The 23,710-nt window shown below is 42.2% G+C and overlaps 1 protein-coding gene and 1 long non-coding RNA gene across 5 annotated transcripts in view; one reads left to right on the top strand and one right to left on the bottom strand.

Moving 5' to 3' along the window:
* Positions 1-23,710, top strand: part of NELL1 (neural EGFL like 1) — a 988,017-nt gene that overhangs the window by 175,115 nt on the left and 789,192 nt on the right. For all 4 annotated transcript variants that reach the window (XM_077287196.1, XM_077287197.1, XM_077287195.1 and 1 more), the window contains exon 4: positions 23,095-23,265. In XM_077287196.1, coding sequence (XP_077143311.1) covers positions 23,095-23,265 — 171 coding nt within the window. The remainder of the gene's footprint in view (positions 1-23,094; positions 23,266-23,710) is intronic.
* Positions 7,052-23,710, bottom strand: part of LOC143806544 (uncharacterized) — a 131,956-nt gene continuing 115,297 nt past the window's right edge. The window contains exon 3 of the long non-coding RNA XR_013221502.1: positions 7,052-7,406. This is a non-coding gene — a long non-coding RNA (uncharacterized LOC143806544). The remainder of the gene's footprint in view (positions 7,407-23,710) is intronic.

Raw genomic sequence — 23,710 nt, 5'->3', positions numbered from 1 at the left:
GCTCCTGAGGTGAATGATGACACAGGTACAATGCCTCAAAGTAGTATTCAACCCCCTGCAGATTTAGCAGGTTTAATAAGATGCAAATAAGTTAGAGCCTTCAAACTTCAAACAAGAGCAGGATTTATTAACAGATGCATAAATCTTACAAACCAAAAAGTTTTGTTGCTCAGTTAAATTTTTATAAATTTTAAACATAAAAGTGTGGGTCAATTATTCTTCAACCCCTAGGTTTCATATTTTGTGGAATAACCTTTGTTTGCAATTACAGCTAATAATCGTCTTTTATAAGACCTGATCAGGCCGGCACAGGTCTCTGGAGTTATCTTGGCCCACTCCTCCATGCAGATCTTCTCCAAGTTATCTAGGTTCTTTGGGTGTCTCATGTGGACTTTAATCGTGAGCTCCTTCCACAAGTTTTCAATTGGGTTAAGGTCAGGAGACTGACTAGGCCACTGCAACACCTTGATTTTTTGCCTCTTGAACCAGGCCTTGGTTTTCTTGGCTGTGTGCTTTGGGTCGTTGTCTTGTTGGAAGATGAAATGACGACCCATCTTAAGATCCTTGATGGAGGAGCGGAGGTTCTTGGCCAAAATCTCCAGGTAGGCCGTGCTATCCATCTTCCCATGGATGCGGACCAGATGGCCAGGCCCCTTGGCTGAGAAACAGCCCCACAGCATGATGCTGCCACCACCATGCTTGACTGTAGGGATGGTATTCTTGGGGTCGTATGCAGTGCCATCCAGTCTCCAAACGTCACGTGTGTGGTTGGCACCAAAGATCTCGATCTTGGTCTCATCAGACCAGAGAACCTTGAACCAGTCAGTCTCAGAGTCCTCCAAGTGATCATGAGCAAACTGTAGACGAGCCTTGACATGACGCTTTGAAAGTAAAGGTACCTTACGGGCTCGTCTGGAACGGAGACCATTGCGGTGGAGTACGTTACTTATGGTATTGACTGAAACCAATGTCCCCACTGCCATGAGATCTTCCCGGAGCTCCTTCCTTGTTGTCCTTGGGTTAGCCTTGACTCTTCGGACAAGCCTGGCCTCGGCACGGGAGGAAACTTTCAAAGGCTGTCCAGGCCGTGGAAGGCTAACAGTAGTTCCATAAGCCTTCCACTTCCGGATGATGCTCCCAACAGTGGAGACAGGTAGGCCCAACTCCTTGGAAAGGGTTTTGTACCCCTTGCCAGCCTTGTGACCCTCCACGATCTTGTCTCTGATGGCCTTGGAATGCTCCTTTTGTCTTTCCCATGTTGACCATGTATGAGTGCTGTTCACAAGTTTGGGGAGGGTCTTAAATAGTCAGAAAAAAGAAAAACGTCGCCATTTTCTGAGACTTGAAACATTTTCTATCTATCTATCTATCTATCTATCTATCTATATCTATTATATACAGCTCTGGCAAAAATTAAGAGACCACTGCAAAATGTTCAGTTTGTCTGATTTTTCTCTTTACAGGTATAATTTTTTGAGTAAAATGTAATTTTTTTTATTCTATAAACTACTGACAACATGTCTCTGAAGTTCCAAGCATGTATTTTTTTTTTCTGAAAAGGAGAAATGGCCAAAATTTCCATCAGTCTTTCACACTGCTTCTGGCGCAAAAATGTAAGCAGTTCTTCTTTGTTTGATGGCTTGTGACTATCCATCATCCTCTTGATTACATTCCAGATGTTTTCAATGGGGTTCAGGTCTGGAGATTGGGCTGCCCAAGACAGGGATTTTGATGTGGTGGTCTTTTAATTTTTGCCAGAGCTGTATATAAAGCTGTGTATGTATGTAGTATCAAGCCACGCCCACTCTGCATAGCCCCGCCCAATTCACAAAGCCTCACTCCACAAGCAAAGCCCCTTCCACACAGCCCACGTTGTTAGCGCACAAGGGTGGAGACACATTCACCTCGAAAGCCACCCTGCAAAACTCACTGGCTGCGACGTCCCAGCCGCTGTGAGCTATAATCAGGGCCGCCGCCTTCAGAGTATCAGTGTGTGGCAGGCACAGGACGCATCTAGCTCTGTCGTGTGTAGAATGGCAAGACGTCAGGGGAAAGTTGCTGTGCAGGAGTGAGGGGAGAGTGAGAAGAGTGAGGGGAAAATTAGAGAAATGAGGAGAAAATGAGTGCTGTGTATAAAGGAGCATGAGGTGCAGGAGTTTTACAGGCAATGGTATACACTAAAGACAACTGCTTAATATACAATTCCATATACTAAAGACAACTGCTTAATAGGCAATGCCACACACCACATACAACTGCTTAATAGACAAATGCACACATTAAAGACAACTGCTTAATAGGCAATGCCATACACTAAACACAAATGCCTAATAGGCAGTGCTTTACTCCAAAGACAACTGCATAATAGTCAATGCCATTCACCACAGGCAACTGCTTAAGATGTAATGCCAGACACCAAAGACAACTGCTTAACCCATTTCTGACATTAGACGTACTATCCCGTCAAGGTGACCCTGGCCCATATGACCATCGACGGGATAGTACGTCATATGCGATCAGCTGCGCTCACGGGGGGAGCGCGGCCGGGTGTCAGCTGATTGACCAGCGATTTGTCAGCTGTGATAAACTCCCTAACAAAAATAAATTTTGGTTCCAAAATTGTGCTGATGTAAAGTAGACATGTGGGAAATGTTACTTATCAAGTATTTTGTGTAACATATCTCTGTGATTTAAGGGCATGAAAATTAAAAGTTGGAAAATTACTAAATTTTCAAAATTTTCGCCAAATTTCCATTTTTTTCACAAACGCAAGTAATATCAAAGAAATGTTACCACTATCAAGAAGTACAATATGTCACAAGAAAACAATGTCAGAATCACCGGGATCTGTTGAAGCGTTCGAGTTATAACCTCATAAAGTGACAGTGGTCAGAATTGTAAAAATTGGCCCGGTCATTAAAGGGAACCTGTCACCCCCAAAATCGATGGTGAGCTAAGCCCACCGGCATCAGGGGCTTATCTACAGCATTCTGTAATGGTGTAGATAAGCCCCCAATGTATCCTAAAAGATAAGAAAAAGAGGTTAGATTATACTCACCCTGGGGCGGTCGGGTCCGGCGCCTCCCATCTTCATCAGATGACGTCCTCTTCTGGTCTTCACACTGCAGCTCCGGTGCAGGCGTACTTTGTGTGCCCTGTTGAGGGCAGAGCAGAGTACTGCAGAGCGCAGGCGCTGGGCCTCTCTGACCTTTTTCGGCGCCTGCGCACTGCAGTACTTTGCTCTGGTGCAGTACTTTGCTCTGCTGTAGATAAGCCCATGATGCCGATGGGCTTAGCTCACCCTCGATTTTGGGGGTAACAGGTTTCCTTTAACATGCAAACCACCCTTGGGGGTAAAGGGGTTAATAGGCAATGTCATACACAAAACACAAATGCTTAACAGGTAATGGAATACACCAAAGCCAACTGCTTAATATGCAATGTTCATCTTTGCATCGGTAGGAAAAAGCAAAAATGTTGTTTATCAAAAGGCTCTTGAATGAGTTGAACACAAAATACTATCAATACTTGGGTAATCATTTAGTTAATTTGTGTTGCAAATCTGTAATATTTGAATATATGATGTGCAATGTTTTTATGTGCAATAAAATTATTATAATTTGTTATAACTAGCCCCCCCTTCTTCTTTCACTCGTGGATTTATTTTATTTTCTTATTCTCTTCTTGCTGTAGTAGAACTTTGCTTTCCATTCACTGATTTTCTATTAACCCCTTAATGACAGCCAATACGTCTTTTAACTGACCTGAGATATAAGAGAATAGCCTCCCCATACCGGTGACAATCCAGCAGCTGTCGGTTGTGCACTATAGCTGACGACTTGCTGCATCAGCCACGATCAGTGTTTGCACCGTCCAACTCTGTTTAACCCATTAGATGCTGCTGTCAATAGTGACTACATCATTATAAATGGTTAACAGAGTGTGGGGGCTTCCTCTTTATCCCAATTGGTGCCCTCAGATCATGATTTTGTGGTCCTGATGTTTGCCATGGCAATTCATGACCAAATAGCCGCCTTAGAGTCTAACGGCAGTAGTAATCTGTTCAGAAGTTAGAGGCATTTAGGTGGTAAAAATACACATTTTCATTCCTATCATGCCACTTTGGATTAATTCCTGAAAAGCACCTGAAGGGTTAATAAATTACCTGACAGCGGTTTTCAATATGTCAGGGGGTACTGTTTTAAAAATGGTATAACTTTTGGGTGTTTCCCAACATATGGGATCCCTAAAGGCACTTCAAACATGGATAAGTCCCTAAAAAAATAAATTTTGTAAATTTCCTTGAAACAATTAAAAATGACTGCTACATTTTTAAACCTCCTAAAATGCTAAAAAAATAAAATAACATGTTACAAATGGTGCTGATGTAAAGCCGACATGTGGGAAATGTTATTTATTAATGTAGTTCTGTGGTATGACTATCTGGATTAAAGGGATAATCATTAAAAGTTTGAAAAGTGCATTTAACATTTTTCTCATATTTCTGATATTTTTCATAAATAAACACAAAACGTATCGGAAAAACAATCTCAAAATCACTGGGATTTGTTAAAGCGTTGCAGAGTTATTATCACTTAAAGTGACACTGGTCAGATTTAAAAAAAATTGGCTCTATCACTAAGCTTCCGCGAATACACTGTGAGTTATCAGGGGAAACAAAACTGTAGCGTAAAGCATGGGCGTGAGAAAGAGAAGGTACTGGATTTCAGATCACTTGAGACTCCCGTAAACAATGTAGGTGATCACAGCTTTTCTTAGGACTAAAGGTACCTTCACACTAAACGACTTTGCAACGAGAACGACAACGATCCGTGACGTTGCAGCGTCCTGGATAGCGATATCGTTGTGTTTGACACGCAGCAGCGATCTGGATCCTGCTGTGATATCGCTGGTCGTTGCTGAAAGTCCAGAACTTTATTTGGTCGTCAGATCGCTGTGTATCGTCGTGTTTGACAGCAAAAGCAACGATGCCAGCAATGTTTTACAATGGTAACCAGGGTAAATATCGGGTAACTAAGCGCAAGGCCGCGCTTAGTAACCCGATATTTACCCTGGTTACCATTGTAAAAGTAAAAAAAAAAAACACTACATACTCATCCTCTGATGTGTCACGTCCCCCGGCGTCTGCGCTGCTGCTCAGAGCTTCCTTCCTGCACTGAATGTGTCAGTGCCGGCCGTAAAGCAAAGCACAGCGGTGACGTCACCGCTGTGCTTTAGGGCCGGCGCTTACACAGTGCAGGGAAGCTGAAGGCAGGGGACGCGACAGACACGGCAATGTAAGTATGTAGTGTTTGTTTTTTTTTTACATTTACACTGGTAACCAGGGTAAACATCGGGTTACTAAGCGCGGCCCTGCGCTTAGTAACCCGATGTTTACCCTGGTTACCCAGGGACTTCGGCATCGTTGGTCGCTGGAGAGCTGTCTGTGTGACAGCTCACCAGCGACCAAACAGCGACGCTGCAGCGATCGGCATCGTTGTCGATATCGCTGCAGCGTCGCTTAATGTGATGGTACCTTAAGAGTAGAATAGTTTTTTTTGTGTGTTTGTGCTTCTAATAACTTGATAAACATTTGTTTGTTTAGTTATTGACAGAATAGTGAGTGCATCTCTGGAGTACAATACAGGATGTAACTCAGGATCAGTAATGTAATGTATGTACACAGTGACTGCACCAGCAGAATAGTGAGTGCAGCTCTGGAGTACAATACAGGATGTAACTCAGGATCAGTAATGTAATGTATGTACACAGTGACTGCACCAGCAGAATAGTGAGTGCAGCTCTGGAGTATAATACAGGATGTAACTCAGGATCAGTAATGTAATGTATGTACACAGTGACTGCACCAGCAGAATAGGGAGTGCAGCTCTGGAGTATAATACAGGATGTAACTCAGGATCAGTAATGTATGTACACAGTGACTGCACCAGCAGAATAGTGAGTGCAGCTCTGGAGTATAATACAGGATGTAACTTAGGATCAATACAGGATCAGTAATGTAATGTATGTACACAGTGACTGCACCAGCAGAATAGTGAGTGCAGCTCTGGAGTATAAGGCTATGTGCACATGTTGCGGATTGAGGTGCAGAATTTTCCGCACAAAATCTGCATCTCCTGGCAGAAAACGCAGGTGCAGATTTGCTGTGGATTTTGTGTGTTTTTGTTGCGGAATTGATGTGGATTTTGTGCGTTTTTTTACCCCTGCGGATTTCTATAATCGAAGGGGTCAGAAACGCTGCAGTTCCGCACAAAAGAAGTAGCATGCTACTTCTTTTGATCCTCAGCGGTTTTCATGCAGATTTTTCCGCACCATTAGCACAGCTTTTTTTTTTTTTCCAATTGATTTACATTGTACTGTAAATCACTGTGCAGAACTGCAGCGTTTCTGCGCGGAAAAAATCCTCTGCGGATTCTGCATTGTGTGCACACAGCCTAAGAATTTTATTAGGATTGTTCAGAGAATTTTCCTGAACAAAACCGGACTAATTTCGCAGGAAATCCACTCACGTTTTTCTCGTGATTTTTTTTGCGGATTTTTCACGTTTTCCGGTGCGTCCCAATACAGTAATATAGCGGCAAATCCGCAGAATTTCCACAAAATTAATGAACATGCTGCGTTTTTTTCCGCGATGTGTTTTTTTAACGGAAAAAAAGCGCAGTATGGCCACAAATTGCGGAATGCATTAAAATAATGGGATGCTTAAAGTAAGCGTTTTTTAGCGTTTTTGCATCTGAAAAAACGCTAAAAATCCTGAACGTGGGCACATAGCTTTAGTCTGAGGTTCTGCATCAATTTTACATGTCTTGTCCTGTAGTGACTGTTTCACAAAATCACAATCCTACTTTCTATAAATGATACATTTGTATAGAATGACTTGTACACATGCGATTTTATCTGCTTCCATATCGTCCTTTAGGCATAATATTGTATTACTGTGATAATTGTGCATGTTAAGCCGCCATAGAGCTCTGAAATAATGGCTCTTCTACTAATATTTTTGGATGCAGTGCCAGTGGTATCCATGGTCTGTGCCCCCATGATGACTGGTTTGCGTTAGTCCTCACGCCTCTATATCGAGGATGTCTTCTATTCCTAGGCTCTTGTAGATTATGCGGCCTCTTCTGCTGAATAGCAGCTTCTTCCCTGGGGCGACTTTGCACCTTGCTCTCCTCTCTGCCTGAAGGAAACCACTTTACAACATCTAATTGCTACTTGGTTAATTTAGTGTGTGTCTGATGAGCTTTGATGGGGATTTTGGAACAAAACCCCTGTACATGCCAGTATTAACATTTGCTAACGCCTCACAAATTACCCGTACATATGTTCCATTTTACATTAACGTCTTGTAAATGACTCCCATCTCACAGCGGAGAGAAACTTTCCTGCAAAAAAAAAAAAGCTCAATTTGGTGAAAAGAAAGGGAAAAAAAAAACCGCTATGGGGGAGGGGGGCGATCGCTGCTGTTCTGTGGATTTGGCCGGAGCGTCTGATATTGGCAAATGAAGATCAATGCCCGTCTCAATGGCTACAATATAGAAATTGGTCCCATTCATCAAGGTGAGAAAGTCTTGTAAGGGGCATCTGGTGTTAGCGGCACGGGGGCTTTGTAGACATTCATCACCCGGTTTATTAAATGATTGCCGCCAGCTGCTGTTGAATTAACTCCGACCTAATGATTTAACTCCTAGTTTGCTGCACAGAAGCTGGAGACATCAATGATTTCCTTTAAGCTATGTGTAAGTGTTGTACAGTTCTACTTTGTCTGAACTCGGCTCGGCTACAACTATTCTATAGTGTCTTGATGGGAAACACTGCCACTACCACCCTTTTGCAAGGAATCGGCGCCACTCTTGCCAATGGGCTGTGTCTGGTATTGCAGCTTTAAAGTGATGAGGACTTGAACTCTAGCGCCACCTTTTGGATGTAGTGATGCTAAAAGTCAACATTGACACTTTAATAATCCTTGCACACATGAATTAGGATAAGAAGCCAAACCAAAAACTCTATTTGCAGACAAGTGTTTCTGGGTTTTTTGCCTCTCATTAGTGGCAGGCAAGAGATCTGATTTGGCTGGATGAGAGGCCTCTGGGCTGTAAGGGAGCATGTGCACAGTCAGGACAGTGATGACACCGCTCCTCCAGTTTAGGTGATGGCATCACTGGTGAGTTCTCCTCCATCGTTGGATACATTGTAACTTCTCCCTCTTGCTGGGATTGGTACATGTCCTATATACATTACCAGTGAACATACTGGCTGGCGTGGGCCGCTCCTGAATTATTCTCAACATATTGCATTGGAGCTGTCTGTAATATTTAACGTTAATGTGCCAGGAGATGGCTTTGGAGACAAGTTGTAATAACAAGGGAGCAGCTGTTTGCTGCGGGAACGACAGACGTGCCTCCCGATCAGTTGCGCAGTTTCACCAAGCAAGGCTGACGCGTTCACACCTGTGTGTTTTATAAATGGACGACATTGGAAAGAGGCAAAGCCTGGCACATTTACATAAGGGAGCGAGAACAACTGGGGCAGCGTATCCATGTCCTATATTATCGAGGCTCCCACTGCATTTATATCTTCAGGTTATTTTCAGATTTCCTTTTGTTTTATCTGTTCTGTTATGAACAGTATCATTCTTCCTATGACCTGTTTATCTCTCTATTTTTATATCAATAATCTTTGCTCTTTCTGTCCTTCTTACCCACTTTTTTCTTTTTTTTCTCTTTCACACACTATTTTGCCTGATCACTTTGCATCCTGTTTATCTCTGTATTTTTTATATCTATCAATTTCATTTCATTTTTTTCTCTTTAGTTTTTTCTTCATTTTCTCCCTCTCTTCCACTTTTTTTCTTGTTTTTATTTCTCTTCCTGTCTTTCTTTTCTGTCTTTCACTTACTTTTCCATGCTCTTTGTATCCTTTTTATCTCTATTTTTATGTCTAGAAATCTTTTTTTCTTACTCTCCATCTTTGTCTTTTGTTTTTTTCCATTCTTTCTATCCCTCTTTTTGACTTTTTTTTACTTTTCTCTTCTTTCTTTGTCTTTTCTGTCTTTCTCGCATTGTTTTGCATTTTCTCTTTTTCTCCTTAGATCTTATCAATCTAATCTTTTTTTCTTTCTTTCTCTTTTGTTCTTTTTTTTTCTGTTCCACTTTTTTTTTTTTTCTTTTTTACTTTTCCCTTTTTCTCTGCTTTTCTTTCTTTGTCTTTTCTGTCTTTCAAGCATTCAAGCACTTTCAAATTTCTGTTTCCTGTTTCTTTTTTTTTTTTTTTTTTTTTTTAAGATCTATAAATCTCTAATTTTTCATTTTATCTCCATTTCTCATTCTTTTTTTGCCCTCTTTTTCTTTCACTGTTTTTTTTCCACATACTTATCCGCATGCTCTCTTTGTATCCTGTCTTTCTCTTTCTATCTATTAATTGTATTTTGCATTGATCTGTGAATCCGCCTCTAATCTACCTAACAACATATCAGCTCTACCAGACTATTCTGCATACATCATAAACGTCCAGAGCCCATGTGTGCAGAGATGTGGTCAGGATTCGGATTGTTATTGAGCCCGTATATCACTCTTCTGCTTGAGGATAAATTGAGTGCCTTTGCCACTTGGTTTCAGTGGTCAGTAGGGGTCTTGGAACCTGGACCACCACCAATCAACGGTACTCATAGGAAACCTCTGAGTCTTGTAGCCATGATTTGTATATCATGAATCCCCAAATACAGGTGCCATCATTACAGACCTTGGTTTTACTGAGAAACGCACCAGTATTTCTGAAATCCCATACTCTGATCGAGGAGCCTGGAACGATGGGTCTTAAAGGGCTAGTCACTGGTGTTGAATCTTGCTGACATCACTACCCTGGTCTGATTGGTTGCCTGGTCTTCCCCTATATACAGATAAGAAAAGACCTTGGGAAGAAGTCTGCAAGGTCCAACCCCGGCGATTAGTCCTTTAAGACGCACCGTTCCATGACCCTGTTCAGACTATGTATTATCTGAAATGACTTGAAGTAAGTGTTGGATGTTTGGAATGATGAAGACCGGATGCATCAGTATAGGTTGTGGTAGTGTCAATTACCTGATCGGCCGTCCTTTAACCCTTCATAACTGCTGCATGCCATCCTAAATACAGTAAATACAGGCCAATTTTGGGGCTTAAATTTCTAAAATTAAAACAAAAAAACTGTAGAATGTTAAAGCCTCTATTATTTTTTTTTTTTTTGGGGGGAGGGGAATCTGTGCAATGACTAATGTGATGATTACCAAAGCCCCACAAAAAGGTGTCACCTGTCTATCCTGTGTGCCCAGTATCTCTGTGCCTGCGCTCCGCTCACTATAGCAAGGTGACGAGACGCCGTGAGCTGCATTGGTTTTTGCCTTTATCAATATTCTGCAGTCCTCGCTCTCTGTAATCCTCCTCCAGGTTGAGCATATTTGTTGTAGATGCGCTATATTGGACGCATGATGGTTTTGTTTCTTCCATGCTGGTGAAGGGCTCTTTGTGGTATCAGGGGCTGCCTGCCACTGGGATCTGGAAATATTCATTCGTGCCAAGACTTACCGCTTGATGATTCCCTTGTTTTTGAGATGTAGATCTGAACCTCCGAGGATTAAAATTTCAGTATCGGCATCAAACGCAATCTCATCCTGTAGGTTCCCCTTTATGACTAGGATCTGGATCCTGAGAGGAACAGATGTTTCTTAATCTTCATCTTAATAAATAATATTTATAACGAGATTACACATGGTGCGGCAGATAGGGCTGTTTCTTAAAGTAACGCACACAACAAATGTAGTCATTAAATTGCATTAATAGAGAAATCCAGGGGTGGAGGGAAGAAAGATTCAAAGGTGGAAGATCTTCATCCTCTTGTACTCGCCGCATGGATTTTCACAGCAGCCATATATACTGTGAGACCAGAGAGGGCAATGATTAGCTGTAGGACCAGGTAGCAATGTCTCATGTTCACCTACCAGCTTTGACTGCAGTATCACATGGTGCGGCTTTATAGTATTTATCATCCATTTCTGGGATTTGGTCAACAGACCAGAAAGTCATTACGGGCATTAAAGCTATAAATGATAAAAAGAAGAAAAATCTACCGTATTTGATTTTGCCATTTTGTCACATGTGATGGCGTTGGGCTTCATAAATTGTGCAGAGCTAGGTTTGTCTGATATTAGTGTTTTTCACATTCAGTGTTTTTTAGAACTTAGTCAGATGATTACAGTGATCAGCATTTCATAATTATTTACACTTTTAATGATCAATATATCAAGTTTATATAAAGATTCAATAACTACAGCGTTGATCCTTACTTTTCAAGACTTCTGCCCTTTGCACTGGCAGCCGTATATCATCTTCTGGGCCAAATCCTGACTGATGACCGACTGTTCTTTCCTAGCCAGTGCTTGGAGAGTTGGAGTTTATCATAATTTCTGTGTTTTTGTTTACTTTTTGAGGATTGGTCACAGGTTCTGAAACTGATTGGGATCTGGGGAGTTTCCTGGCCATGGATCTAACATTTTAATGTTTTGTTCCCTGAGCCACTTAATCATTACTTTTGCCTTGTGACATTGTCTCCATCATGCTGGGAAAAAGAATTGTTCTTCACGCATTGCTCCTAGATGGTCGTGAGAAGTTGTTCTTGGAGGATGTTTAGATCCCATTTTTTATACATGGCCATGTTCTTAGGTAAAATTCTCCATGGATGAAAAGCACCCCACATGAATGGTCTCAGGAAGCTTTAATGTTGGCAGACACAGGACTCGTTGTAGTGCTCACCTTTTCTTCTCCAGACAACCATTCTTTAAGATGTTCCAAACAGTCTGCAGGCAGCTTCATCAGATAGATTTACTATGTCCCAGTCCTCTACGGTCCAATCCCTGTACTACCTGCATTATATCCATTTATCCTTGATGTTCTTCTTGGAGACAAGTAGCTTCTTTTGCAGTCCTTCTTGATGCCAGTATAGCCTCCAAAAACCTGTGCTTCCTGCTGCTTACAAATGCATTGATGCCCGCCTGATGCCTTTCCTGAGCAAGCTCTGCACTGGTGTGTAAGTGATCCTGTAGCTGAATCCTCCTACACTTACTTGAGTGCCCTGAAGCCACCTTCGCAACAATTGAACCTCTGTATTTTGAAGCTGTTGATCTGACAAATGGTTGATTTAGGAGCAATCTTACACGCAGCAATGTCCTTGCCTGTAAATCCCTTTTGATGCAAAGTAATAACGACTGGACATGTTTCTCGTAGGTTGACAGAAAAAGACAATGATTTTAAGGACCAGCCCCCTTGTAAAACAGCCAGGCAGCTCTTATTGCTCGATTTGATATCAGCTGCCTTGTCCTCATTAACACTTTTCTCCTGAGCTAACGAAAAAATCACTGATATGAAATAAGAAGGCAGTTTTGTGGCAGGGCTCAAAATAAGTGGAAAAGAGGTGTTTAGGATTAAATTAATTTTCAAGGCAAGGAATGACTGCAATTTATCTGGTCAGTCTCCCTAACAATCTACAAGTAATACAAATTTCTACTATAAAAACTGAAGTGACAAACTTTGTGAAAGCCAACATTTGTCAGTTTCCTAACTTTTGGCAACAACTGTACAAAGCTCCGTTTGGTCATTGGGCAAAAGTCCTGCTGATACCATAAGGTGATATCACGCAGTTTGCATGTAAAGGCGTGATCATTTTTTATCATCTTGATGCTTAAACAATGCAGGCGTTAAATAACACTTTCAGCTCTGCTGCATCTGAACACATTCTTCGTATAGAAGTCTAAACATTTATTATTTTTCTTGCATTTGTTTGCTGCTCTTTAGCAATATCCCAATAATTGTGCCTGGAGAGCGTTACAGCGTGAACGCTGAGGTCTCTGTAGACCGCCTGAGTGATTTGGTTGCCGCTGATCGTCCTTGGTGAAAAACATGAGAAATGTCGCCAATGATTGCGGGAATGTAAAAGATGAGGCTTAATAAATACAGGGTGACAGCGGCCGGATCATTGTGCAGGATTACAGCCGCAGACGGGATAATAACATCACTTTCTGGTTGGAGCAAAGTCCCCGACATCTTCATGGCACCTGCTAAAACTCATTTATTTTGATCGTTTGCATCGACTTGTCTCCTCCTCATGTCGGCACAGCAGGCACAGACCCCTCCAGCTGCAGTAGGGGGAGCCATAGTCTGGCAGGCTGTTTAAAGGTCATGTGCAGTGTTCACACTGGGCGATTACTACACCATGCAGTTGACAGTGAGAGGCGTAGCGCCTTGTATAACACGGCTCAATTCCAAATATTGTCCCAGCATCATCCTTTTTTTTTCTTTTTTCTTGGGGCGTATTTGGTTTCGCTGTAGATACAAATCAATTTTTTATCTGTAAAAAGAGTGCATAATTTTTTTTTTTTTTTAAATAAAACTACACCCCAAATACATAATGTGAATACATAATAAGAATAGTGATCCAAAAAATCAAAACTTTTACTTAGAATCACTGCAGATGCGGAACCCATGTGACTGCAGATGTCACAAGTATGTCACAGACTCCTGGGAGGTCTGGAGGTAGAAGATCACTACGTATTGTGAATCGCAAGTCTTCCATTTAGCCTGTGTGTTTGTGTCCCATATTAAATGGATTCTTTTGCTGAAGAGGTTAACGACCTTTTCTATGCTGGTCAAAAACATGCAGCTCCATTTCATCTGCTTCTGACCTGGTAATTTCCTCTCCCTATAAAATCTTGTTAGACCTTCTCTTCCATGCCAGTGAAAGCTTTGCTTCCTTGCTCCTTGGAGACGCTGTGCTGAATTGTTACTACTGGAGATTGTTGCGTGCTGTTTTGGGGTGTATGCTTTCCTCATTGTCGTATTCCCATTTGGTTGGTACATTCCTATCCTTCTCTATATACTTCTCTTCCTTTGGTGAGTATTTGTTGCTTTCTGTTATTCCTGTCTTACATGTTCATACACTAACATTTCTGTCCCCGGATCTCCTGGGGGAGAGGACAGCTTAGGGCAGGGGTCCCCAACCCGTAGCTCGCGAGCCACATGTGGCTTGCCGACGATCACAGAAAAAAAAGTCCCTAGGGAGCCGCCCCACTGCCTATAATACCCACCCAGGGCGGGCGTCAGCACCCGGGCAAGTGGCCGGGCCCTGAGCAGGCAGGGGGCCTACTCGCCATCGGGGACACTGGCGTGCTATGGTGCCGGCCCCCCGTGAGTGGACCCCCCCGCCTGCTCCGGCACTTGCGATACTTACCTCTCCCTGTTCCATCGCTGCAGCGTCTTCCATCCGCTGACTGTGACGTTCAGGTCAGAGGGAGCGATGACGTCACCAGTGTGCGCCCTCTGCCTGAGCAGTTACAGCGCAGAGCAGGAAGACGCTGAGGAGTCCAGAGCAGTGACAAGCAACGAGAGGTGAGTATTTCATTTTTTTTTTTTTTTATATTTGGAGCAATATATGGGGACCATCAGTCGGGGCCCAAATATGGAGCATTATATGGGGCCAGTAATATAGGGAGCATCCTATGGGGCCAGTAATATAGGGAGCATCCTATGGGGCCAGTAATATAGGGAGCATCTTACGGGCCAGTAATATAGGGAGCATCTTATGGGGCCATTAATATAGGGAGCATCTTATGGGGCCAGTAATATAGGGAGCATCTTATGGGGCCAGGTTAATAGGGAGCATCTTATGGGGTCAGTTTAATAGGGAGCATCTTATGGGGCCAATTGTATAGGGAGCATCTTATGGGGACAATTTAATAGGAAGCATCTTATGGGGCCAATTCTATAGGGAGCATCTTATGGGGCCAATTCTATATGGAGCATCTTATTGGGCCAATTCCATATGGAGCATCTTATGGGGCCAATTCCATATGGAGCAGTATATGGGGCCAATTCCATATGGAGCAGTATATGGGGCCAATTCCATATGGAGCAGTATATGGGGCCAATTCCATATGGAGCAGTATATGGGGCCAATTCCATATGGAGCAGTATATGGGGCCAATTCCATATGGAGCAGTATATGGGGCCAATTCCATATGGAGCAGTATATGGGGCCAATTACATATGGAACAGTATATGGGGCCAATAATATATGAAACATCTTATGCGACTGTTAACCCCTTTACCCCCAAGGGTAGTTTGCACGTTAATGACCGGGCCAATTTTTAGAATTCTGACCAGTGTCCCTTTATGAGGTTATAACTCTGGAACGCTTCAACGGATCCCAGTGATTCTGACATTATTTTCTCGTGACATATTGTACTTCATGATAGTAGTAAAATTTCTTTGATATTACCTGCTGTTATTTGTGAAAAAAAACGGAAATTTGGCGAAAATTTTGAAAATTTCGCAATTTTCTAACTTTGAATTTTTATACAATTAAATCACAGAGATATGTCACACAAAATACTTAATAAGTAACATTTCCCACATGTCTACTTTACATCAGCACAATTTTGGAACTGAAATTTTTTTTTTTAGGGAGTTATAAGGGTTAAAAGTTGACCAGCAATTTCTCATTTTTACAACACCATTTTTTTTAGGGACCACATCTCATTTGAAGTCATTTTGAGGGGTCTATATGGTAGAAAATACCCAAGTGTGACACCATTCTAAAAACTGCAGCCCCCTCAAGGTGCTCAAAACCACATTCAAAAAGTTTATTAACCCTTCAGGTGTTTCACAGGAATTTTTGGAATGTTTAAATAAAAATGAACATTTAACTTTTTTACACAAGAAATTTAATTCAGCTCCAATTTGTTTTATTTTACCAAGGGTAACAGGAGAAAATGGACCCCAAAAGTTGTTGTACAATTTGTCCTGAGTACGCCGATACCCCATATGTGGGGTTAAACCACTGTTTGGGCGCATGGCAGAGCTCGGAAGCGAAGGAGCGCCATTTGACTTCTCAATGCAAAATTGACTGGAATTCAGATAGGACGCCATGTTGCGTTTGGAGAGCCCCTGATGTGCCTAAACATTGAAACCCCCCACAAGTGACACCATTTTGGAAAGTAGACCCCCTAAGGAACTTATCTAGATGTGTGGTGAGCACCTTGTCCCATTAAGTGATTCACAGAAATTTATAATGCAGAGCCGTAAAAATAAAAAATCATATTTTTTCACAAAAATGATTTTTTCGCCCCAATTTTTTATTTTCCCAAGGGTAAAAGAAGAAATTGGACCCCAAAAGTTGTTGTCCAATTTGTCCTGAGTACGCTGATACCCCATATGTGGGGGTTAACCACTGTCTGGGCGCATGGCAGAGCTTGGAAGGGAAGGAGCGCCATTTGACTTTTCAATGCAAAATTGACTGGAATTGAGATGGGACGCCATGTTGCGTTTGGAGAGCCACTGATGTGCCTAAACATTGAAACCCCGCAAGAGTGACACCATTTTGGAAAGTAGACCCCCTAAGGAACTCATCTAGATGTGTTGTGAGAGCTTTGAACCCCCAAGTGTTTCACTACAGTTTATAATTTAGAGCCGTGAAAATAAAAATAAAAATTTTCCCACAAAAATTATTTTTTAGCCCACAGTTTTGTATTTTTCCAAGGGTAACAGTGTAAATTGAACCCCAAAAGTTGTTGTCCAATTTGTTCTGAGTGCGCTGATACCCAATATGTGGGGGGGGGGGGGGGGAACCACCGTTTGGGCGCATGGCAGAGCTCGGAAGGGAAGGAGCGCCATTTCGAATTCAGACTTAGATGGATTGGTCTGCAGGCGTCACATTGCATTTGCAGTGCCCCTGATATAACTAAACAGTAGAAACCCCCCATAAGTGACCCCATATTGGAAACTAGACCCCCCAAGGAACTTATCTAGATGTGTTGTGAGAACTTTGAACCCCCAAGTGTTTCACTACAGTTTATAACGCAGAGCCGTGAAAATAAAAAAAAAATTTTTTACACAAAAATTTTTTAGCCCCCAGTTTTGTATTTTACCAAGGGTAACAGGAGAAATTGGACCCCAAAAGTTGTTGTCCAATGTGTCCTGAGTACGCTGATACCCCATATGTTGGGGTAAACCCGTTTGTGCGCACAGGGGAGCTCGGAAGGGAAGGAGCACTGTTTTACTTTTTCAACGCAGAATTGGCTGGAATTGAGATCGGACGCAATGTCGCGTTTGGAGAGCCCCTGATGTGCCTACACAGTGGAAACCCCCCAATTATAACTGAAACCCTAATCCAAACACACCCCTAACCCTAATCTCAACTGTAGCCCTAACCACACCCCTAACCCTGACACACCCCTAACCCTAATCCCAACCCTATTCCCAACCGTAAATGTAACCCTAACTTTAGCCCCAACCCTAACTTTAGCCCCAACCCTAACTTTAGCCCCAACCCTAACTTTAGCCCTAACTTTAGCCCCAACCCCAACTTTAGCCCCAACCCCAACTTTAGCCCCAACCCCAACTTTAGCCCCAACCCTAACTTTAGCCCCAACCCTAGCCCTAATGGGAAAATGGAAATAAATAATTTTTTTTTAATTTTTCGTAACTAAGGGGGTGAAGAAGGGGGTTTGATTTACTATTTATAGCGCGTTTTCTAGCGGATTTTTGATTGGCAGCTGTCACACACTAAAAGACGCTTTTTATTGCAAAAAAATGTTTATTGCGTTATCACATTGTGAGAGCTATAATTTTTCCATATTTTGGTCCACAGAGTCATGTGAGGTCTTGTTTTTTGTGGGACGAGTTGACGTTTTTATTGGTAACATTTTTGGGCACATGACATTTTTTGATCGCTTTTTATTCCGATTTTTGTGAGGCAGAATGACCAAAAAACAGCTATTCATGAATTTCTTTTTGGGGGGGCGTTTATACCGTTCTGCGTTTGGTAAAATGGATAAAGCAGTTTTATTCTTCGGGTCAGTACGATTACAGCGATACCTAATTTATATCATTTTTTTATGTTTTGGCACTTTTATACGATAAAAACTATTTTATAGAAAAAATAATTATTTTTGCATCGCTTTATTCTGAGAACTATAACTTTTTTATTTTTTCGCTGATGATGCTGTATGGCAGCTCGTTTTTTGCGGGACAAGATGACATTTTCAGCGGTACCATGGTTATTTATTTCCGTCTTTTTGATCGCATGTTATTCCACTTTGTGTTCGGCGGTATGATAATAAAGCGTTGTTTTTTGCCCTTTTTTTTTTTTATGCTGTTCACTGAAGGGGTTAACTAGTGGGACAGTTTTATAGGTCGGGTCGTTATGGACGCGGCGATACTAAATATGTGTACTTTTTTTTTTTTTTATTTAGCTAAAGGAATGTATTTATTGGAACAATTTTTTTTTTATTATTATTTATTTAGGTTTTTTTATTTGATTTTTTTTTTTTTACACATGTAAATTTTTTTTTTTTTTTTACTTTGCCCTGGGGGGGGCGCACATCACAGTAAAGTGACAGATTGCCGATCTGACACTTTGCTGTGCCCTGTGTCAGATCGGCGACCTGACGTGCACAGCTCCAGGCTTCCCGGCGCCTGCTCTGAGCAGGCACTGTGAAGCCACCTCCCTGCAGGACCCGGATGCAGCCCCGCGGCCATTTTGGATCCGGGGCCTGCAAGGAGGAGACGCTCGGTACAAGGTGAGCACATCGCTTTGTACCGATCGTCTCAGGGAAGCACACAGGGAGCCCCCTCCCTGCGCGATGCTTCCCTGTACCGCCGGAACACTATGATCATGTTTGATCGCAGTGTGGCGGGGGTTATTGTGCCGGGGGCGGTCCGTGACTGCTGGCACATAGTGCCAGATGTCAGCTGCGATAGTTAGCTGACACTCGGCCGCGCTCCCCCCGTGAGCGTGGCTGATGGCGCTGGATGTACTATTCCGTCCTTGGGAAGTAGGGCCCACCCCACATGGACGGAATAGTACGTCCAATGGCAGAAAGGGGTTAAAGGGTATTGACTTTTAAGATTGATACTTCCAATAGTTGGCACTTGAGTTCAATTTGCATAACAATAATGTAAAATACATAAGGATAGAGTGAAAGCGAAAATCTGCATGTTATTTTTTGTGCCTTCTCTAGGTTTTTCTATGACTATCTGCATTGTGGCTCTCGACCAACTTTCATAGCGGAATATGGCTCTCAAGGTAAGAAAGGTTGGGGACCCCTGGCTTAGGGAATAACAGGAGAACAGTAAGGCTGGTGGCCCAAACCTCCTCACCTTTAGAGGTACTTTTGGGAGCAGAGATAGTTAAAGCCTGAGTCCTAGGGATGGTTCAGGGCCCCTTTATCTATCACAAACAGTTTCAGCATGACAGAAGACTTATGAATTTCTCACGTCACGCGCTGCATGTTTTGAAGATTCTCCTTTTACGGCATCTGGGGTAGTCGGTCATGTGACGCAATATATGGAATTTGCATACTTTTGTCTACCTTCCGACTAGATGTGTTCAACCTCACTCAATACACTAGCATTTAAGTGAGTCGGCGCACGTCATGTCTGCACGTGACCACATGTATGCAAATTGCATTCTTGCAGTCACATGCCCAACGCTCCCGGCATCGGCGAATCCTCACAGCGTGCGATGTGAGGATTCACAAGTCAGTAGTTAAAAGGACAGACTGCAGACATGTAGCCTAAGGCCAGACAACCCCTTTAAATAGAAGCACTCATTCATATTTAAAGGAAACCTGTCGGCAGGTTTTTGCATATGGAAGTAGTTGTACGGCTATGCAGATACTTGTCCCCCATAGAAAATAATAGATTTTTTGGTAGGCATCCAATGTTCCAGACAAGAGAAATCTAGTATAGAAGCTGCCATATGTAAATCTGTCTGGAAACAATCTTGCACGCTCTACTTTTCTGCCTAATTTGTGGCTGTACCTCTGAATCAGTACAGAACAAGTAATATAACGTACATACACAGGTAATCCAGAGCTGCACTCGCTGCTTGCAGTGCAATTTGTAGGTGATTGTGTCAAAATATGGCTGCCACTAGGGGGAGCTCAAGAGTTTACTACATACTGAATATATATTGAAGTCAATATTAAATCAGTATGCATTGAGCTCCCTCTAGTGGTGACTACAGGCAGGCTATATCTCACCAAGTGGAATGAGTGCTGATCTTCAAAGAAAATTTTCACTTTTAGGACTTTTTAAAGGTCATATTACCATACAATGATCTTAGTAAAAAGGCCATGGATCAGACAACTTGAAGTAATGGTGGCTGTCACAATGAGTAAAGATTTTTTCTTTTGTGTGGCCGCTCTTGGGATCAGAGTCTGAAACTTCTTCATTCTAATACCCTCAGTTTCCCTGAGCAGAAGTGGCAGAGATTCATTACATGAGTCATCTGGATGGGTTTAGCTTGTAATTATCCTACATCTGCGCCATTAGGAGTCGGTAAATAAGGCTGACTGTGGTCGTGTGAGTCTGTGGCAGGGCTCTGTGTCATCCGTTGGCTTTGGGTTCCTCTCTGAATTATTCCCGAGCTTTCTACTGTTGCAACGTGTCACATCCGCATAGCGGAAACGTGCTTCAGTGGTAAAGCTGTAAATGTCACAGGTCGAGCGGCGGCATCTTAGTGGCGCGTTCAGCCGAGAGGTTGATGGATGCTGCAGATATTTGTGCCTACATGCCTGGGGGAAATCTCTTCTGAATTATCGGCCACTGCCAACTAACAAAGGCACTCCATAGATCTCCGCGTCCCTGGCTGAAAGGCTTAAAATAAAAGGTGTTCTGAACGAAACACGGAAAATATTTTAATTTGGCTTTTGTATGTGGAGAACGCGGCGGCGCTGTCTACAGCAACATAAATGTGAGGAGGAGAACAAGCAACAAATGCAGGGGTACATCCATCACAGCTGCAGGAAGCTAACCTGCGTTTATAAGTAAAGGGTGTATATACTTTTCCAACCAAATTTTCCTTTATTTCTTAAATATATATGTAAAAAAAAAAGTTTATTTAAAAATCTGTTTTGTGTTTGCAGCTCCTATCCCAAGCTGTGCATCTCCATGGTTAAAGACTGTCTGCTGACTCTGTGTAGCCTGATCCTGCAGTCCCATGTTCCCTACTTCAGTTGCCTCCATTTTCTATTATCTGTAGTTTATTAGAAGGGCAGAGAGAATAATACAACCTGCGACTGAAAGGTCAGACTACACTGGGATTGTTTGTTGTCTGTTACCATGGAGACACATGGGCTGAATGATACATTGTAGCAAACTAGACAGTAGGGAGATTTGTTCGTTTTCTGATGTTACTTATCTCACGGCATTGTCTGTTTCTAATGGATGCTATTGTATCAAGTCATCAGCTATGAAGTATTAGGTTTGTAGAGTTTTTTTGAGCCTCAGGGTGTTTCCATTCACTGATGGCAAACATACTTGTAAACCTTGATACACAGTCAGTCTGAAAACTGAAGAATTTTTCATTTATGAAACAATGAAGCTTTACATACAGAAGATCCTTTTTAACCATAATGTCCAATATTCCCATTTATGTCAAGGACTGACCTGAGCAAGACCATAGAAATGGTGCTGATTATTTATAAAAGGGCGATTTGTCGGCTTTGGTGCATTTCTAGCAGTTGGAGCCAAGGCCTAAAATATCCTACGGTTTGAAACGTAAATGTTGGGGGATTGTTACCTTCACACAAGAACTCTCGGCGTAAACGGGAAATTTTCCCATAGGCTCTCACTAAAGCAAAAGACCGACCTTTAGGACTTCATCAGGTCTTTAGAAGTTTGTTAGACCGATGTCTGCTGTATGGAATGTAGGGATGGTAAAATGGTGACCATGAAGTCCAGCCTCCAAGATTTCTCCGGGAACAGCCAAAATTGTACAGGAATGTTCATTTTTGGTTGAGTTTCCAAAAACCGCTGCTATTTTCGCACTACAAATTGCCTCTTCAGCGAGGAAGAGGACTAGAACTCTAACGTCACCTATTGGAAGCAGAAATCCTACAAGTCAATAACGACCCTTTAACGAGCCTTGGCACATGACTTAAAGCATAAAAGCCAAACCAGAATCTTAATTTATAGATGCGTGTTTCGGGGTGTTGCCCCTCCTCAGTGCAAAGTATGAGATCTGATTTGGCTAGGTGAGCGGCTTAAGACTGGAATCTAATGGGTAATGTTTCCAATTGTGGAGAGTGACATGCCAGACCTGGCATGTCAGTGTGAGGGGACTTACCGTATATTTCATGCATGCTCCTTGGGAAATTAAATATGCAAATTGCCTATTTCCATGATGAGCATGCATGGCATATAAGTCTCCTCACTCTGACATGCCATACTTGGCTTGTCATCCTCTACAAGTAAATGGTTAACCCTTACATCCTTATTTGTACACTGGCACAGTATTTGCTTGGATTGTTAGAAAATTTTAGACAGTCTCCTCAAATTTGGGGCTGTTAGCATCTCTAGAGGACGCTTATCTCTGAACAGTTACTCTTAAAGGAATGTATCATCAAAAAAAAATTCTTATTCTTACAATCAGGTTTGTTCCTTGTATTTTTAAATAATATTTTGCAATTTTTTTTCATATTTTGAACTTTAATAAAGAACAAATAACATTAGCTATTCTGACGTTTTCACACTGATCACTGCTTCTTTATTGCACATCTACTCCCTGTCCTTTCAAGAGGAGTTTTCAGCAGTCTCCTTATCAGAGACAGGACTATGGATGGAAGTTTATAACCTCACCTTTTCACTAGCCTCCTAGGACTGCCACTGAATAATCTGCATGCTATGTTGGGTAGAAAGACTGTGCAGGGCTCCCATCTCTGGAGGGGGTAAGAAATAACCCTAGGGTGCACGAAGGGGGTTAAGCCTGGCACAATGGTGTGTGCCCACTTTGCTATCTGGCCTCTAATTATGTGTTTTGATGGCCTTTCCAGGTTTCTCTCATTGTGCTGGAGAGAAAAATTTGAGTTTTTATGCTTTATAACGTAACTCATAAAAAATTCTGCAGGAAGCGAATGTTTCCTTGTGAGATTCGGGGTAGCACTGTTGTGAGCAGATGGGCACACTCCAGAGCCCCGCACCGCGGATGTGAGCACTTTACACGTACCGGAGAGACTTTCACTCATTTCCTTCTGTTTTCTTGTAGCTTCTTTGAACTGGAAAGCAGCGGTTTAAGGGATGAAATCAGATACCACTACAGATTTAATGGAAAGTCAAGGACAGAAGCATTTCCCTATCGCCTGGCAGATGGGCAGTGGCACAAAATCGCTCTGTCAGTCAGCGGCTCGCACGTCCTCATCCACGTGGACTGCAACAAGTGAGTAGAAACTCTGGAAAATTATAGTTTTACTTTTGTTATATTGCAATTTTTTAATGGGATGTTCTACATAGGAATGCATGTGGATGATTTTTTGGGAAAATTGCATGTCTAGCAATTCCCCTATGTATCCTGCATCAAAGCATCATGTCCCCAGCGCTTTACAATTTGCAGTAGATTCCTGTTGTCAGGCTTCAAAGTGGACGACCAAAATCTTTTAGGATTATTTGGGTGATATCAAGTATCCCCTTCACAACCACCAAACCTAAATTATTCCTCTTAAGTGTGTATGCATTCTATAAGTTCTTATTTAAATAATAAATTATCTGTTAATTTGTTAATATGTCCTTATTGCAGACGCAGCTTTTTTTTTTTTTTTCTGATGCAAAACGTCAAATCCTCAATATAAACAGATCATTAAATTATGAAATTCTGCATTCCAGAA

Source organism: Ranitomeya variabilis, chromosome 2 (assembly GCF_051348905.1).
Source record: "Ranitomeya variabilis isolate aRanVar5 chromosome 2, aRanVar5.hap1, whole genome shotgun sequence".
NCBI classification, from domain to species: domain Eukaryota; kingdom Metazoa; phylum Chordata; class Amphibia; order Anura; family Dendrobatidae; genus Ranitomeya; species Ranitomeya variabilis.
Note: the sequence above shows the minus strand (reverse complement) of the source record. Positions and strands in the feature narration are given on the sequence as shown.